The sequence below is a fragment of the Saccopteryx leptura genome, chromosome 2 (assembly GCF_036850995.1).
Source record: "Saccopteryx leptura isolate mSacLep1 chromosome 2, mSacLep1_pri_phased_curated, whole genome shotgun sequence".
Classification (NCBI taxonomy): Eukaryota; Metazoa; Chordata; class Mammalia; order Chiroptera; family Emballonuridae; genus Saccopteryx; species Saccopteryx leptura.
The window spans coordinates 66,210,461-66,226,346 of record NC_089504.1 but is presented as its reverse complement, the minus strand read 5'-3'; the positions used below and the strand labels follow the sequence as shown (position 1 = coordinate 66,226,346).

General features: G+C 39.2%; 1 protein-coding gene and 1 pseudogene across 3 annotated transcripts in view; one reads left to right on the top strand and one right to left on the bottom strand.

Annotated features, from left to right (window-relative positions):
• GLDC (glycine decarboxylase) overlaps positions 1-15,886 on the top strand; it is a 140,369-nt gene that overhangs the window by 36,751 nt on the left and 87,732 nt on the right. For all 3 annotated transcript variants that reach the window (XR_010749216.1, XM_066368125.1, XM_066368126.1), the window contains exons 6-14: positions 812-959; positions 1,284-1,480; positions 2,793-2,889; positions 9,137-9,242; positions 10,941-11,080; positions 11,697-11,777; positions 13,957-14,054; positions 15,154-15,238; positions 15,409-15,450. Coding sequence is in view for 2 of the 3 variants with exons in the window: in XM_066368125.1 (XP_066224222.1) it covers positions 812-959; positions 1,284-1,480; positions 2,793-2,889; positions 9,137-9,242; positions 10,941-11,080; positions 11,697-11,777; positions 13,957-14,054; positions 15,154-15,238; positions 15,409-15,450 (994 nt within the window). In the remaining variant the exon portion in view is untranslated. The remainder of the gene's footprint in view (positions 1-811; positions 960-1,283; positions 1,481-2,792; positions 2,890-9,136; positions 9,243-10,940; positions 11,081-11,696; positions 11,778-13,956; positions 14,055-15,153; positions 15,239-15,408; positions 15,451-15,886) is intronic.
• Positions 6,155-8,231, bottom strand: LOC136393818 (F-actin-capping protein subunit alpha-1-like; annotated as a pseudogene).

Sequence of the window (15,886 nt, the reverse complement as noted above, 5' to 3'; positions counted from 1 at the left end):
GAAAATACACAGTGGCTTTAGTTGCCTTTGCTTTATATTATCATGTTGTTTTGTTTTCTTTTTGTAAAATATTAAAATAATTTGAACAGTGTTGCGGAAACTTTGAAAAACAGAGGGAAGGAAGAAAAAGAAACTCTTACACAACTGTTAAGGTTTCGTGTGTCTTCCTGCAAACATCTTTGTAGTCTGTGGTAGGTGTAGAATGATCTAGAAGCAAGTGTATTATATTTTAGTACTGTAATCAGATAAAAAAAAATAGAGCATGACCACCACTTGTGGGTGTGTTTACTTACTTTCTTCTTGTAAAAACTGGATAGTCTTTCTCCCACCCATACAACCATCCTTTCAGAAAGGGTTTCTCACAGATATTGGAATGAGATGCTTTTAAGAACCTAAGGAAGCTCTCCTCCTTGTTTTACTGATGGGTTTCTATTCACCTAAGACTGATCCAAAGTGAAGGCAGCAATGGTGCTACTATTACAGATTGGCTCTTTAGCCCTAGGAGGTGATGCTTCTGGTTTTCTCTCAGAAGCTGGTTCTGACAGGAAAGGGGGGATGGTAAGGGTGGACAAGAAAAACAGAAGCTGAGCTGTTAGATGCAATTGAGTTGGTGTGAAACCCTGTTACCACTGAAGGTCCAGGTATGAGATGGGTGTGTGTGTGTGTGTGCACTCACTGTGATGGGGCAATGGAAGAACACTGAGAAAGGACACAGAATATGAATGCTGTATTATGGAAAGGAAACAATAGGTAATTTGGTTTTCTCTTAAAAACCAAAACCATGATTGTTCTTTGTCTTCTCTCTTTCCAGATATGCTGGAGTCCTCATTGAGCTCAAGTTACTCGATGAAATGGACTTCAGTGGAAAAGATGTCAGTGGAGTACTGTTCCAGTACCCAGACACTGAGGGGAAAGTGGAAGACTTTACCGAACTCGTGGAGAGAGCCCATCAGACTGGGGTAGGCAAACCTCACGTGAGGTGTGTCTGAACTTTGAATTATTATTATTAATTTTGGTGTATCTTAATGTATATACCGTTATCACCTGGAATGGTAAAGCTATCTCCTTCCTACCTCCTTTATTCAAGTTTGCTTTGTTTGTTGATTTTTGGCACATAATAGGCACTCAGTATATATTTTGAATGAATGAATAGGTGAACTTCACACATTGAGAACCAACTCTGCAAGTTTGCCTGAAAGGGAGATCATTTCAAGCACTACTGTTCTCTCACTACTTTCCAGGAAATTAACAATCTTGTCCATTATCTCTTTTTTCCTTTCTAGAGTTTGGCTTGCTGTGCTACTGATCTTTTAGCTCTGTGTATCTTGAGGCCTCCTGGAGAATTCGGCGTAGACATTGCCCTGGGTAGCTCCCAGAGATTTGGGGTGCCGCTAGGCTATGGTGGACCACATGCAGCTTTCTTTGCAGTCAGAGAAAGCTTGGTGAGGATGATGCCTGGAAGAATGGTGGGAGTAACAAGGTAAAGCAGCTCATGTTTCTCCTCTTTTATTGTGGCTGTGGTTTGCCCTGCTCCTTCTCTTGATCACAAAAGTTGTTGATTGTTCTTTAAACTTAACTCCGTCATTTGGGGTTGATTAAAGAAAAGTACAACATAGATTCAGAAGAGAGAATCTGTTTAGAGTATGAACTCTGGACTAGTTAGTATCTCTTCTCAAATATCGTGAGTTTGTATGTATTTGAAAAGTATGTGTGTAATTCATAACGTATTTGTTCTGAGGTCATATAAGTAAATTTATTTAGGTTGAAGAATGCCTTGAAAGACTGGATATTTTAGGTGTGTTCTATATCTAACTAGTTTCTTTTTCGAAGGTATTATCATGCCACACAGATGTGTACAGACAAATGAGATGAGAGATTGTCATGCACACTGAGTGAGAGCCGTATTTCCTAGAGGCCTGCCATGTGGCCATTGGAATAATTTCCAAATGGACTTTCTTGAGTGCTTCTCATTGATGAAGCTCCTCAGATTGAGAATATAGGGAGCATTTAAATTCTTGTGCTCTGGCATATATCATCAGTTTGGCTCAAATAAATGCTTATAAAAATTTTAAAAATTAGATAAATACTATGATTATTATTTGGAAACCTGGCATGATCTTTTTGACCTTTCATAAAAGCTGGTCTATTAATGTAAGTGAATAGTCTGAAGTAGTGGATGATGTGATGGTGATGTGACAATTTGCCACAGGAAGGCAAAGGACTTTGTTTTTTAGTGTAAAAATAACATTGCTTCAAGTGTTCTTACATTAGTTTTGTTCAGTGATGTCTCTTTACCAGACAAGATGAGGCACAGGGCTTTCTAATTCAAAAAAATTAATATATTAACTACTCTCTGCTGATTTTTATATTGAACTTCTACATTTCTGGAATATGGACTCCAAATCTTGATAAAATAATGGATTAGACAGCTAAATATTTGTGTTTATATAATACAATTTTAAAAATTGTATTAGAGCAAGTGGTATGTTGATTAACATCATATTAACTTATAGCCATAAAGTCACTTCAGATTTCTGATACAGAGTTGCTATTTGTCAGATATGTCCCTTTTTCCTGAGTCTACCAAAAAACTCAGAGTGAAAGTAAAGTAAAACTAAAAATTAGTAGTCCTATTTAGAAGATGATGATTTGGAAATTGTTTCTTGATGGCCTTGTACCCAAGTAAATTTGCCAAATTGACTTCAAGCTGGAAAGGAAAAAAGCAGGTTCATTTATGGTAATCCCTAGAGCTATGACTGCCTGTGCTAATTGTATGTTTTATTCTTGGCCAGAGATGCCACTGGGAAAGAAGTGTACCGTCTTGCTCTTCAAACCAGGGAGCAACACATCCGGAGAGACAGAGCTACCAGTAACATCTGTACAGCGCAAGTAGGTCACTGCTCTCTTGTGAGTTGTTCCTGGAACTCTGTGTCTTTGACTCCAGACCTGTACTTGATGTAGCAGCTACTCTGTGTTCTTCGCAAGGCTGCCCTTTGAGCATGATGGAGTCTACACTGGCATTCTCTTAGTTTTGCATCATTGATGGTACCGAGTTGTTTTCTAAATCTCTGAAAGTTACTGAATTCTATTTTAAAAATATTTCTATAAACTTGTGACATTTCTACAGCTGTTTGGATTTCCATCACATTCTCTTCTTTATAGTCTCTTATTTCTCAGCTTCTGTCACAACAAGCAGGTTTTTATATTAGCTTTTTCTAAAGCCTGGTGTATTAAGGCATAGTTTTATTAGAAGTTTTATTGAGCTATAACTCACCATAAAATTCACCCATTTAAAGTATGCAGTTCAATGGTTGACAGTACTTTCACAAAGTGTGCAATCATCAGCAGCATTTCATTCTTGAGCATTTTCATCACCCCCAAAAGAAACTCATTCCCATTAAGCAATCACCCCCCATCTCTCTCCCCTCCCTGCAGGCCCTGGCAACCACTTGTCTACTTTCTGTCTCTGTGAATTTGCTTATTCTAGATATTTCATATTAATGGGATTATGTGACTTTTTTCTGCCTGGCTTCTTTCACTTAGCATAGTGTTTTCAAGGTTCATCCATACTTTAGCATGAATCAGTACTTTATTTTTTTTTATGGCTGAATAACATTCCATTGTATGGGTATACCACATTTTATTTATCCATTTATCAATTGATGGACATTTGAGTTGTTTCCACTTTGAGGTATTTTTTTAAGTGAGTGGAAGAGACAGACAGAGACAGGAAGGGAGAGAGATGAGAAGCATTGACTTGTAGTTGCATCACTTTAGTTGTTCATTGACTACTTCTCATATATGCCTTGGTGGAGAGAGAGTAGCTCAAGCCAGTGACCTTTGGGCTCAAGTCAGTGACCTTGGGATCATGTTGATGATCCCATGCTCAAGCCAGTGATCCTATGCTCAAGCCAGATGAGCCCATACTCAAGCTGGCAATCTCAGGGTATTGAATCTAGGTCCTCAGCATCTCAGATTGACACTCTATCCACTGTACCACCACCTGGTCAGGCCACTTTGGGGTATTTTGAATAAGGCTGCTGTACACATTCATGTGTAAGATTTTTGTGAAGATACATTTTTTCAGTTCTCTTGGATATCTATCTAGGAATAGAATTGCTGGGTCATATGGTAACTTTATGTTGAACATTTGAGGAACTTCCAGACTGTTTTCCAAAGTGGCTGCACCATTTTACATTCCCACCTCCAGTGTATGAGGGTTCTAATGTCTCACATTTTTATTAATACTTGTTATTGCTTGTCTTTTTGGTTTTAGACATCCTAGTGGATATGAAGTTCTATCTCATTGTGGTGTTCATTTGCATTTCCCTAATAATGAATGATTTTGAGTATCTTTTCATCCATTAGTTGATGATTACTTTAAATATTCTGATTATATGGTTTGTCCAAATTACCAAATAAATTGAAGTTTTCTTTGTCTCTGTTTTTCTGAACTTCTTTTGATGTCCTAATGCCTTTCCAAGATTTTTTTAAATACAAATATATTTTATTTAAATAAACAGAAATGCTTACACAGATCAATGGGTCACTTGGAAACAAATTCTTGCTTGACTGTATTAATGAGCAAAAACAAAGCTGAAACAGCCTCCCACCCCCTTCTTTTTTTGACATGTATATGGAGATAGGTAGGAAAACACTACTTGGTTTTTTAAAAAACTGAACTTCCCTTAAGGCCTGGTCATAGAAGTGTAAACAATGTAAATGAACCCACCATTTCAGTTGTCTTATCATATCACCTAAGTATTTGAAATCACACATACACCTGCCAATATACCTGGGAAGGGCTGCTATATCACAGTTACATAAGTTCTTGGTAGGCAGGACTGAGGAAAAGTAATTTGTAACAAGTTTTACACCCTATTTAGAACAAAGCATTAGTATTCCCTCAAACAAAAGGTTACAATAGAAAGATACTGCCTGGAAGTTATCCTTTTCATTTTGGTTCATTTTGGGGTTTTGTCTGTGATTTACATAGTTTGATTCATTCGCTTATAGTACAATCCTGCCACAATGGTTTTTTTAATTTTTTTTTCTTTACAGGGACAGAGAGAGAGAGAGAGAGTCAGAGAGAGGGATAGATAGGGACAGACAGATAGGAACGGAAAGAGATGAGAAGCACCAATCATCAGTCTTTCGTTGCAACACTTTAGTTGTTCATTGATTGCTTTCTCATATGTGCCTTAACCATGGGGCCTTCAGCAGACCAAGTAACCCCTTGCTTGAGCCAGTGACCTTGGGTCTAAGCTGGTGAGCATTTTTTTATTTTGCTCAAGCCAGATGAGCCCGCGCTCAAACTCTGCCACAATGTTTTAAAGTACAAGATTCCTATTATTTCTTCATCTGCATATTTCAAATCTGATACTCAACTATATCCCTAGTATGTCAGCGGTCTTGAACATTAAAAAAATAATAATAAATGGGTAAAACTCTGCTAAAAATGCAGATGTCTACAACTGTAATGGTCCTAGATGTGAAGGAGACAGTGAAGGAAGGGAAGAAAGCAAACACGTTCATGTGCAGGAAATGTGGTTCAAGTCTTTGGATTTAAAGACAACTTCCCCAGAGAAGCTGGCTATAATGGAATTTCCAGAAAACTTCCTTTGCCCAACAAAAGTACCTGAAAAGCCCTAATCCAAACTTTTGAAAACTACAGTTACACAATGCTGTTAATTGATGATCAAAGCAGTCGGTTGGAGAAAGATGAATGTGTCTTCCATCTGGCTGATGTTGGTAGCACAGCCCCTGCAGTTGCTGGTGGATCAGTATAAACCGCGGAAGTACCAAGAGTGCTCAAGGACAAGGGTGGGGAAGCACTGGACACATCACCTGTCTATATCAGTAACAGGGCTTCGTGGTGAGGAAATGTTCTAAACAGTAAAATGACTCCAGGATAGATCTCTCTCTCCTTCATTAAATGTGGCAGAATTAAAAAAAAAAATTACAAGTAGATATAGTGAAAACAGAAAATTATGAGGCAGAGAACACAAAAGTATCAAGACAATGCTAAAAGTTCAACAGTATTCCATGAGGCGAGAAAACCTGTTAACTTTGAAAGTCCTAGCAAAGCATCACTCTTGTTTAAAATCACATACTTCTCATATGACCGTACGCTGAAACCATGTACTGAAGAATCCTACATTAAGCCTTTAAGCATTGTGCCAATCTTGTAGCTGAGTATCTTGCTCCCGTCGATTTTGGTGCGGGTAACTGGAAGCTGCCGGCGCAAGGCCTTGAATGTGGTGTCTGCCATTGTTGGATAGTTTTCACTAATTGCTGTCTGGTACTCATTTTTTGCATGCTCTATGATATTAATAAACTTATTGGCAGTTTGGACTTCATTCGAAACAGTTACTGAATCCTATACATCTTTATGACTAACCAATTGAACATTGCCATCCTCATAATAGTGTACCTGAATCTTCACCACCTGGGCTATTATAGGTGGAGAGATGGTGAACTTTCATTCTGATCTCCAATGACCATTCCAAACGTTTTTAGGTTGAAACTGGTGGCTTTTGACACACACAATAATGAGCTGTTGCCCATCTATAGTTTTAGGATAAACAGTACAGAAGCTATTGGAATAATGGTCCTTCACTTAGGCCCGTAAAGCGCTGTTGCAGGATTCTCTCCAAGACTTCAGACCTCCATCTGCTTCCTCTGGCTGGGGGTTACTTGTTTCTTTCCATAAGTGATCAAACTTAAAGGAAATTTTGTTTCTTGGATCTAAAAATCTGCCATTACCCACGTCACCATGTTCTAAAATTAAGACCTTCATATCCTTCTATCTTTACAAGCGTAAACTGATCCATGTACAATAATATATTGGGCAAATGCATATGCTGCCCCTTCCCTGAGGAAATGGTCATTATTAAGTAGTAGCTGGACATTACTGAGTACTTCATTAAATTCCGCTGGGGGTGCAGGAGTGATGAATTTAGCAGCTATGCCTACCTTCTCATCCGACACCTGATCCTCCAAGTTAGCTATCTTGGGCTGCTCTTTTCCAAGAAATTTTATTTATTTTATTTTATTTTTTTGACAGACAAGAAGGGAGAGAGATGAGAAGCCTCAACTTTTCATTGTGACACCTTAGTTGTTCATTGATTGCTTTCTCATATGTGCCTTGACCGCGGGCCTTCAGCAGACCGAGTAACCCCTTGCTCTAGCCAGAGACCCTGGGTCCAAGCTGGTGAACTTTGCTCAAACCAGATGAACCTGAGCTCAAGTGGCAACCTCGGGGTCTCGAACCTGGGTCCTCTGCATCCCAGTCTGACACTTTATCCACTGTGCCACTGCCTGGTCAGGCTTCCAAGATTTTTTAAAGTGACTTTATACTTCTCATTAATTTGCTGATGAGTCACTAGCTAGGCTCTCTGGTTTGTGTAAAGAATAATCTCTAGGTTATAAAGAGACATGAACCAACTGCCACAAGGCTTCTGTGATGAGAGGCTTCCAGAGAATTCTGGGGATATCAGGCCTGAGCTTCTGTCCCCCAGCAGTACAACCATGGGCATTTGGATATCCTGTGTCATGGATGGTTTACTTCAAACTTGCCCTTTCCATAGCTATAAGGTGTTGTGTTGTGGTGCTTTTGTGTTTATTTCTAATTGTTATAGAAATCTACAAAAGTGTCTATACACTCTCTGGGATTTTTGGTTTAAGAAAGTCAATTCCTGTGTTCTCTAATAATCTTTGCTTACTCATTTTCTTTATTGACTGCTGAGTTTACTCTCTGATAACTTTTGAGAACTGTCTCTTGCTTTGCAGTGGCCCTATAGAGATTCCTCTAGCTGAGAAAATGTAAACCTAACAAAATCAATCTGATGTTGAACAACATCCAACTTTAAAGCACTGTGTTACTCAGTTGAGTAGGCTGTGTGCTATGTGGTGCCTCTTCCTACCCTAGGGTAAGGGTGGACCTTGAACTGCTGACCTAGTACATTAGGACAGAAGTCACTTTAATGGGACTAGAAATCTCGGAGACCATGATGCTGAATCAATGAGGTGGGGGTTGCTGTGGAAGTGCCAAGTGGACTAGGCAGATGAGGAGTCTGAGACTTGAGTTTGGACAAGTTACTAGGGTGGTTTATGTGGTTAGAAGACTGCTTTGTGGCAGGATCTAAGGTGAAGAAAAAGGTGAGGGGTGGGGCCAAGAGGAGGAAAGGCAGGAGGTGAGCCTCCATCACTTCCCCTAAGTTGACACTCATTTTGGTTTCTGATCATAGATATTCTCTTTTTAACTTCCTCCCTGGCCTAAGGTGCTATCTTGGTGGTCCCTTCCTTGTTCCCCATGTAGGACTCCTCACTGAAACAGTCTGTATCCATTATTTCCAGGAGATTCCAGTGCCATTCCTTTCCTCTGTTTTCTGTCACACTAGGACAAACATTTACGTGTAGATAGTTTCATGAAACCTCTGCTCAATGGTCAAGAGAGATATATTTACCTAAGTAAGTGACCTTGCTGTCATCCGGGAATAAGACAGTAGGTTCTGGTTTTCCTTTTCTAATATATCTCCTGCCAACTCATTTTGGTTTTATTCCCCTGCCTCCTGCATTTTCATTTTTGGTAGTTCTTTGCCACAGAGTCTCAATTTATCTCTTAGTTGCTGAAATTCAGTTTCTACTGCTTTATTTAAGGCCCCAGTGGAGTTGTATTCCCTGAGTTCTTCTGTTTTTGAAAACTGCTGTTGCTTTTATCCTTGAAGAACTGTTTGAGTATAAAAGTTTTAGATCTCACTTTTTCCCCACTGAGGTTTTTATTGCTCTGCTATCTTCCAACATTAGATTTTGTATCTGGATGTCTGATGACAGCCCGATCATCCCATTTATGGGTGACATGACCATATTGCATGGATGGAACCCCTTAATAATGGTCACTTTTGAAGGTTTACTATAGTGAGTCCATGGGATCTTGGATGCCATGATTCCCCCCTCAAGTGTTCAGGCATGTTATAAATGATCCCCAACTAACAGAGAATGCAGGAAATCTGATGATTTTGCTTTGTCCCTGTTTTCAATTTTGGCATCTCAAATCAAAATACTAGTCTCTTCTACTAATTGTCTTCTATCACATTGTTGAACATGATTCTTTAAATGTTCTTTGTCATTTTAGGCTCTCTTGGCAAATATGGCTGCTATGTTTGCAATCTACCACGGTTCCCATGGGCTGAAGCATATTGCTAGGAGGGTACATAATGCCACTTTGATTTTGTCTGAAGGTGAGTGAAATATCTTTTAAAAACTTTTGGGTAGCCTGACCATGGTGACACAGTGAACAGAGCATCAACCTAGGACGCTGAGGACCAGGTTCAAAACCCTGAAGTTGCCAGCTTGAGTGCAGGCTCATTCAGCTTTAGTGCGGGATCATCGACATGATCCCATGGTTGCTGGCTTGAACCAACAGGTTGCTGGCTTGAGCAAGGGGTCCCTGTCTCTGCTGGAGCCCTCCCTCTGCCCCCCACCCCTCATCAAAGCATGTATAAGAAGCAATCATTGAACAACTAAAGTGACACAACTACAAGTTGATGCTTCTCATCTTTCTCCCTTCTTGCTCCTCATCTTTTTCCTTTCTCTCTCTCTCTCTCTCTCACTCTCTCTCAAAACCCCCCCACCAAGACAAAAAAAAAACTTTTGGATATAACAAGACTGATATATATAAGTAAGTGAAATTGAAAACTCATGGCATGTTCAACACTGTATGCACAATTAAAAGTCAAATAAAAAACTGGGAAGAATATTATCAATTTCTATGATAGAGAGTTTATATTTTTAATATTTAGAGCTCTTACTCACTGCTCCCAACCCATACACTAGAAGGATGAACACCTTGAAAGAAAAATGGTCAAAGGACATTTAATGTAATTTTAAAAGAAATAAGTGCACAAATAAATGGTCCTATTACTAAAAGAAATGTAAATTGAAACAATAAAATAGTTTTTCTCCCATTACACTGGCAAAGATGAAAAAGAATGCTATATTGATATGACTTTTATTATCCAAACCTTTTAAAATATACCTACAATTTGATCTAGAAATTCTACTTCTAGGAATATATCCAAAGGAAATAATCAAATAGGGGAAGCCTAAAGGGTTTCTATTAAAACACAGTTTCTAATAACACTCTCAGAAGTAGCCTGAGTGTCCCATTAATAAGTAATTAGTTAAAAGATAGTATATCTAATGGGTTTTGATTTGTAGAAAAGCAAAATGTTCATAATATTAACATTTTTATTTATTCATTTTTTTAATGTTTTTATATATTAAAAGTTTTTTGGGTTTATTTTCCAAAAGAGGGACAGACAGGAAGGGAGAAAGATGAGGAGTACCAACTCATAGTTGCAGCACCTTAGTTGTTCATTGATTGTTTTCTCATATGTGCCTTGTCTGGGGTGGGGCTCCAGCTGAGCCAGTGATCCCTTGTTCAAGTCAGCGACCTTGGGTTCAAGCCAGTGACCATGTGATCATGTCTGTGATCCCACCTCAAGTTGATAAGCTCAAACTCAAGCCAGCAACCTCAGGGTTTCGAACCTAGGTCCTCAGGGTCCTAGGTCAACTCTTTATCCACTGCACCAATGCTTGGTCAGGCAAAAGATTTTGTAAAGGCTATGATAAAGGATAAAGAATTATGGGGTATGTGATTTATTATACACACACACACACACACATTCACACACTCATTTTCTAGACAAATATATACTAGAATATAACCAGTAGTTAGTTCTGGATAATGATTACAGTGATTTATCTTCCTTTTGTGTATATATTTTACAATCTTCTATAGCATAGTAATAAACATTAATTTTTTTAAGGTAGCCACCAAAACGCTGGGGAGGGCAGGGCTCGTTATTTCTGTGAAATGTCAGTGGCGGAGGAGCAGTCTCTGCGTTGGAAACGGAGGGATCTATTGTCTTGTCTAGGTCTCAAGCAAGCGGGGCACCGGCTCCAGCATGACTTGTTCTTTGATACTTTGAAGATCCAGTGTGGCTGTCCCGTGAAGGACGTATTGGCCAGGGCGGCTCAGAGGCAAATCAACTTTCGGCTTTTTGAGGACGGCACAGTAAGTCAAACTTTCAGGGTTTTTTGTTTGTTTGTTTGTTTTAACAAATTCTCTTAATTTTCATGACTTTTGTCAATTAAAGCTTTCCCTCTTTATTTAAAAAATAATCAATATTAGATCTTTGGTCACAATCTATTTTTTTTATAAACAAATTTCATTTCCAGTTTGGAACATTGTGACCTTTCAAAGGATCTTTCATTTCATCTTTCTGTAAGACTCTGTGTTTTCATATATGGGACAATTAGGCACATATTTTCTTACTCCTCTCTTCCTAATATGACTTTTCAAGGTACGGCTATGATAAATGATATAATAAAGCAAGTTAAGGGAAGAAAAAGATGAGCATATCTAGTACCAGCAGGAGTACCCTGAAAATATCAGAGTGTTGTGTTAGAATCCAAAAATAGCTTATAAAACTATAACCCCTATGAAGTCTGGGGCTGGTCTCAGTCTCCTTCGCCTAAGGGTCAGCTGGGCAACCAACTTGGTACCCTGATATTTTAGAATGACTGGGAATTTTGTTCAGCACCTTCTCCCCTTTACATCTTTTAGATTTCTTCACTGATCTTGGTATTTAGCGCTGATGTTTTCTCTCTTTTTTTTTTTATTTCTACAGCTTGGTATTTCTCTTGATGAAACAGTCAATGAAAAAGATCTGGATGACTTATTGTGGATCTTCGGCTGTGAGTTGTCTGCAGTAAGTGAATAAAAATATGCATTTCTCATAATGACTCTTAGAAGTGTGTCAAAGATGGGTTTGCCTCTTGTGGGCCTAAGTGTGAGGGTGAGGGCATCCGGGTGTGACATTGGGTGGCCTGCTGTTAAAATGATGAGATTGACTATCCGTTGCTACTGTGACTGCTGATAGAGGTCACTGCTGTGTTTCCCAGGACCATGTACCCAGGCTATTTAATCAAAACTGTTCCTAATACAAAGATTCATGACATTGGCATCTTGGTTATATCAATTTTGGGAAAATTATGACACTCACTTATGCAACAGATATTTATTGAAGACCTAATATGTGCCAGGTATTATGCTAGGCCCTGAGGATAGTGGGGAATTAGGCATGATTCCTGGGCTCATGGATCTTATAGTCTAATAAGGATTCAGACAAGCACAAGACTGCATTCAGGTGATGTGTTATGATGGGTGATATCTGAAGCTGCTCTTTGAGCACAGACAAAAGGCATCTCACCAAGATTTGCAAGAGACTGTTCTAAGCTGAAATCTGAAAGATGAGTAGGAGTTTTCTAGACTAAGATGGCACAATTGAAAAGGAGAATAGGGCTAGAGGTGTTCCAGACATTGGGAAAAATAGCCACAAAAGCTAGGAGAAAAGAGATTACTGAGAACTAGAAGCAGTTCAGTGTGACTGAGTTGGTTTCTAAAACAATGAAATAGCAGGACATGTGAGGAGAAAGATTACGATTCCATGGAATGAGAATGAAAGAGAGAGAGAGGTGTCAGTAGCTACCTAGACACATGGCCAAATGCTAATCACAACACTCTACACGGCCTGGTGGATAGGAAGCACTCAATAATTTTTTTTAATGAATCAGTGAAAGGAAGCATTTGCTAAAGAAGTTGAAATAGGTTCTAGAGTGTTGAATATTGCTGCCCTGGCTGTCTATGTCCTCTTTGAGAGAGGCCTTCAGTATCAGATAACAAATGTAAATCATCAAAGAAGTATCAAATTATTCTCTTTTAAACTTTAATTAATAAACAAAACTGAATAAGCATCTTCCCTCTAGAAATCTGGACCAATTTTATTTGCCCCACATGTTTGAGGAATAGTTATGGAATGCCCACTGAAGCCTCTAGATGGCCATATACCAGCCTGAGGCAGAATGACCAGCAAGCCATCCATTTAATTATATATTCTGTATGTATTAAACCCTTATTAGATATATGATTTGTAAATAGTTTTTTCTATCCTGTGGGTTGTTCTTAACTCTCTTGATAGTGTCCTTTGATGTGTAATAAGTTTTAATGTTAATGAGTCTAGTATTTGTTGCTCATGCTTTCGGTGTCATACTTAAGAAACCATTGCCAAATCCAAGGTCAGGCAGCTTTGCCCCTATGTTTTCTCCTAAAAGTTTTAAAGTTTTAGCTTTTAAATTTAGGTTCTTAATCTATTTCAAGTTACTTTTTGTATATGGTATAAATAAGGATCCAACTTCCTTCTATTGCCTATGTATATCCAGTTTTCTCAGCACCATTTGTTGAAGAGATTGTTCTTTTCCTTATTAAATGGTCTTGGCATTTCTATTTTTTTAATGTTTATTTTATTGATTTAGAGAGAGAGGAAGGGAGAGAGAGAGAGAGACAGGAACATCAATCTGTTCCTGTATGTGCCCTGACTGAGAATTGAACCAGCAGCCTCTGTACTTTGGAAGAATGCTCTAACCAATTGAGCTATTTGGCCAGGGGTTGGCATTTGGATTTTATTAGAATTGTTCTTAATGATAAGAGAGCATTGTCAAATGAGGATACTTACATAAGTGTTATCATGGTGACTTTTTCTGATAACCTTTTAAAATGATTTACTGGAACTTGCTTTATTATTCAAGGAATATGCAGGAGATGTCAAATTTGTAGTAAAAAGTTTACAGTTTTCTTTATTTTCTGTGGCTGAGGTAAACACAGCTTAAAAACTGTGCTCTGGAGAATTACCACAATTCGTAACTTCTGACACCTGTCAACATACCGTGCTGGATGCCTGGGGGGGTGGGGGTGGTGGTGAGTGTTAGGGAATGTTGTGCTGGGAGGTTTCTGATGCTCTGTAACAATAAACACTGACTTGAGCTCTGGGTGTCCACATGTGGTTCTCAGCACAATTCCTGCCCTTCATTTTTTGTGGTCTCTCCATGCAGGAGCTGGTTGCTGAAAGCATAGGTGAGGAACAGAGAGGTATTCCAGCCACTGCCCTCAATAGAACCAGCCCATTTCTCACACATCAAGTGTTCAACAGGTTTGTGTGTCTAGTGTGACTTCTGCATTGTGTGCTGTGGCCTGGGAGCCTAGAATAGAGTGGCTTCTGATTTCAACGTGCTCTGGCTGGGTTATTACTGCTCAGTAATTAATCATCGCCATAAGGATCCCATTACTGATTTGGGCAAAGCTCAGGTTATTTACTGTTGGCCCTGCTCCTTTGGCACTGTAACCCCTAGTTGTACTCATCAGGAAGAGGGGAGTTTAGATGCATCGTTGCCATACCCAGCAAGTCAACATGCTCATCTTCCCAACTTTCCTCTCATGTCCGCAGGCAGCTTCTGACCTGCACCATCACCTGAGATTCCTAGGGGATCGATGCCCTTCCCTCTGTGACTTTTTAAATTTTTTTAAAATTTATTCATTTAGGAGAGGAAGGAGAGAGAGAGAGAGAGAGAGAGAGAGAGCGAGCGCAGGACGCATTAACTCTCATATGTACCTTGACCAGGCAAGCCCAGGTTTCTAACCAGCAACTTTAGCATTCCAGGTTGACACTTTATGCACCCTCTGATGTTTGTTTTAAAAAAGTGGCTTTAGAGAGAAAGAAAGGGGAGAGAGAGAGAGAAACATCTATTTGTTCTTCTACTTATTTATGCATTCATTGGTTGATTCTTTTTTTAAATTTATTTTTATTTTTATTTATTCATTTTAGAGAGGAGGGAGGGAGAGGGGGAGAGAGAGAGAGAGAGAGAGAGAGAGAGAGAGAGAGAGAGAAAGAAAGGGGGGAGGAACAGGAAGCATCAACTCCCATATATGCCTTGACCAGACAAGTGCAGGGTTTTGAACCAGCAACATCAGTGTTCCCAGGTCGATGCTTTATCCACTGCGCCACCGGAGGTCAGGCCATTGGTTGATTCTTATATGTGTCTTGATTGGGGATTGAATCTGCAACCTTGGTGTATTGGGGTGATGCTCCAACCAATTGAGCTCCCTAGACAGAGCTCCTCTAATGTTTCATTGGAATGGCCCAATTTGATCTGTATGTTGAAGATAGAGCTCAGTGTGTCTGATCTTCCAGGAGGATATGTACAGACTTTATCTAGCTGTCTTGGCTCAAATCATGTGTCTTATGTTCACAGCTATCACTCAGAAACAAATATTATTCGATATATGAAGAAACTGGAAAACAAAGACATCTCCCTTGTTCACAGCATGATTCCACTGGTAATTGATACTTTTATTCCCCCCTGACAACATCGTCCTGATCCCACCTCTTTGGGTTACATCTAATGTGCTGCAAGTGGGATGGGTGGCCATGTGGGGATATCAAAGGGCTGATCATACGGGGAATAGGAAATTATTAATGTGATCTATTTTGTCTGTGCTTCCTAAAGGGGTCCTGTACCATGAAGCTCAACAGTTCATCTGAACTCACAGTAAGTAGGTCACTTCTCTTAAGAAGGAACTCTTTCTGGCTTGTACATACTAGAGAAAACTGCAACTGGGACTGTGATTTAATAACTATTTGCTATTCAACAATTATGGCAGAACCCTAATTTTACCACAATCTGACCCTTTAAATTTATGAGTCAAATCATTTTTAAATATTAAAATAATTAAATATATAGTATTTATACCTTCCTACCCTCCCCACCCTCTTTTGTTAAACCTGCCATGTTAAAAGCTTTTTTTTTATTAATAAATAAATTTTTATTTTAATGGGGTGACATCAATAAATCAGGGTACATACATTCAAAGAAAACATTTCCAGGTTATCTTGTCATGTAGTTCTGTTGCATACCCATCACCCGAAGAGAGATCGTCCTCCGCCACCCTCCATCCAGTTCTCTCTGTACCCCACCCCCTCCTCCT